The sequence below is a fragment of the Penaeus monodon genome, chromosome 25 (assembly GCF_015228065.2).
Source record: "Penaeus monodon isolate SGIC_2016 chromosome 25, NSTDA_Pmon_1, whole genome shotgun sequence".
Lineage (NCBI taxonomy): Eukaryota > Metazoa > Arthropoda > Malacostraca > Decapoda > Penaeidae > Penaeus > Penaeus monodon.
In genome coordinates, this window is record NC_051410.1 from 38247934 (window position 1) to 38248755 (window position 822).

The following is an 822-nucleotide window of genomic DNA, read 5'->3' on the forward strand; positions in this document are numbered from 1 at the left end:
CTCCCCCATTTGTTTTTTCTTCATATGGGTACTGGTGTGCTGCAATAGAAACCCGGCATCTGGAGACCATTTTTTCTACTACCATAATTGTAGCGTTAAGTGTGGCTTTTACACATAATGTATCTTTCGGCATTATGTAAATTTGAAGACAAAAAAACGTTACAAAAGTTAGAGTTTTTTCCAGGAATGAATGATTATTCATAGTGCATGGAAATTATACTTGGTAGTTGTTTTCCTCCCTAATGTCAGCTCTCAATCTCGCCTTTATACTGTGAGTCTTCCTCTTAACCACAGCCTGTGGCTCAAGGAAGGTTCCTCGTCGCCCCACCAACACTTCATCGACGTCCCCATCCCCTTCTGCGCCTCCGACACCTCAGGACGCCTCAGCCACCCGCGCCTCCCCTTCGGCAGCCATCATCAGGGACTCCGAATATACCCTAAAAATCCCAAGGACACGCCACCACTCCCTACGACGCAGGTGGGGACGACAACCCCGTCAGCAGACCCCCAATTCATCACGACGGCGTCCGTTACTCCGACCAGTGCGCATTCAGACCCGAAGGATAATCCTCACAGCCCTCGAGTTTGTGGGTCTTCGCTGGCCAGTTCGGCGGGGAAGCTCGCGACTCAGGGCCTTCTGCTTTTGTGCGTGGCTGTTGTGTGTGCTCGGCCGTCATAGGGAGTGCGAGGTAATTATTGGGGAAATAGATGCATGTATGAGTTATTACTAGTCGAGTGTCGTAGTTTCTATTATTATCAATTTTATTTATTTTAATAGTTGCATGTATGAGTTGCTTTGAATCGAGTATCGTATCTTTTTTC

General features: G+C 47.4%; 1 protein-coding gene across 1 annotated transcript in view; it reads left to right on the forward strand.

Moving 5' to 3' along the window:
- LOC119589466 (ankyrin repeat domain-containing protein 34B-like) overlaps nucleotides 1–771 on the forward strand; it is a gene marked incomplete at its 5' end in the record, with an annotated part of 2216 nt that extends 1445 nt beyond the window's left edge. The window contains 1 exon segment of the mRNA XM_037938069.1: nucleotides 295–771. Within this exon segment, the coding sequence (XP_037793997.1) occupies nucleotides 295–731 (437 nt within the window).
- Nucleotides 772–822: the final 51 nt, after the last annotated feature.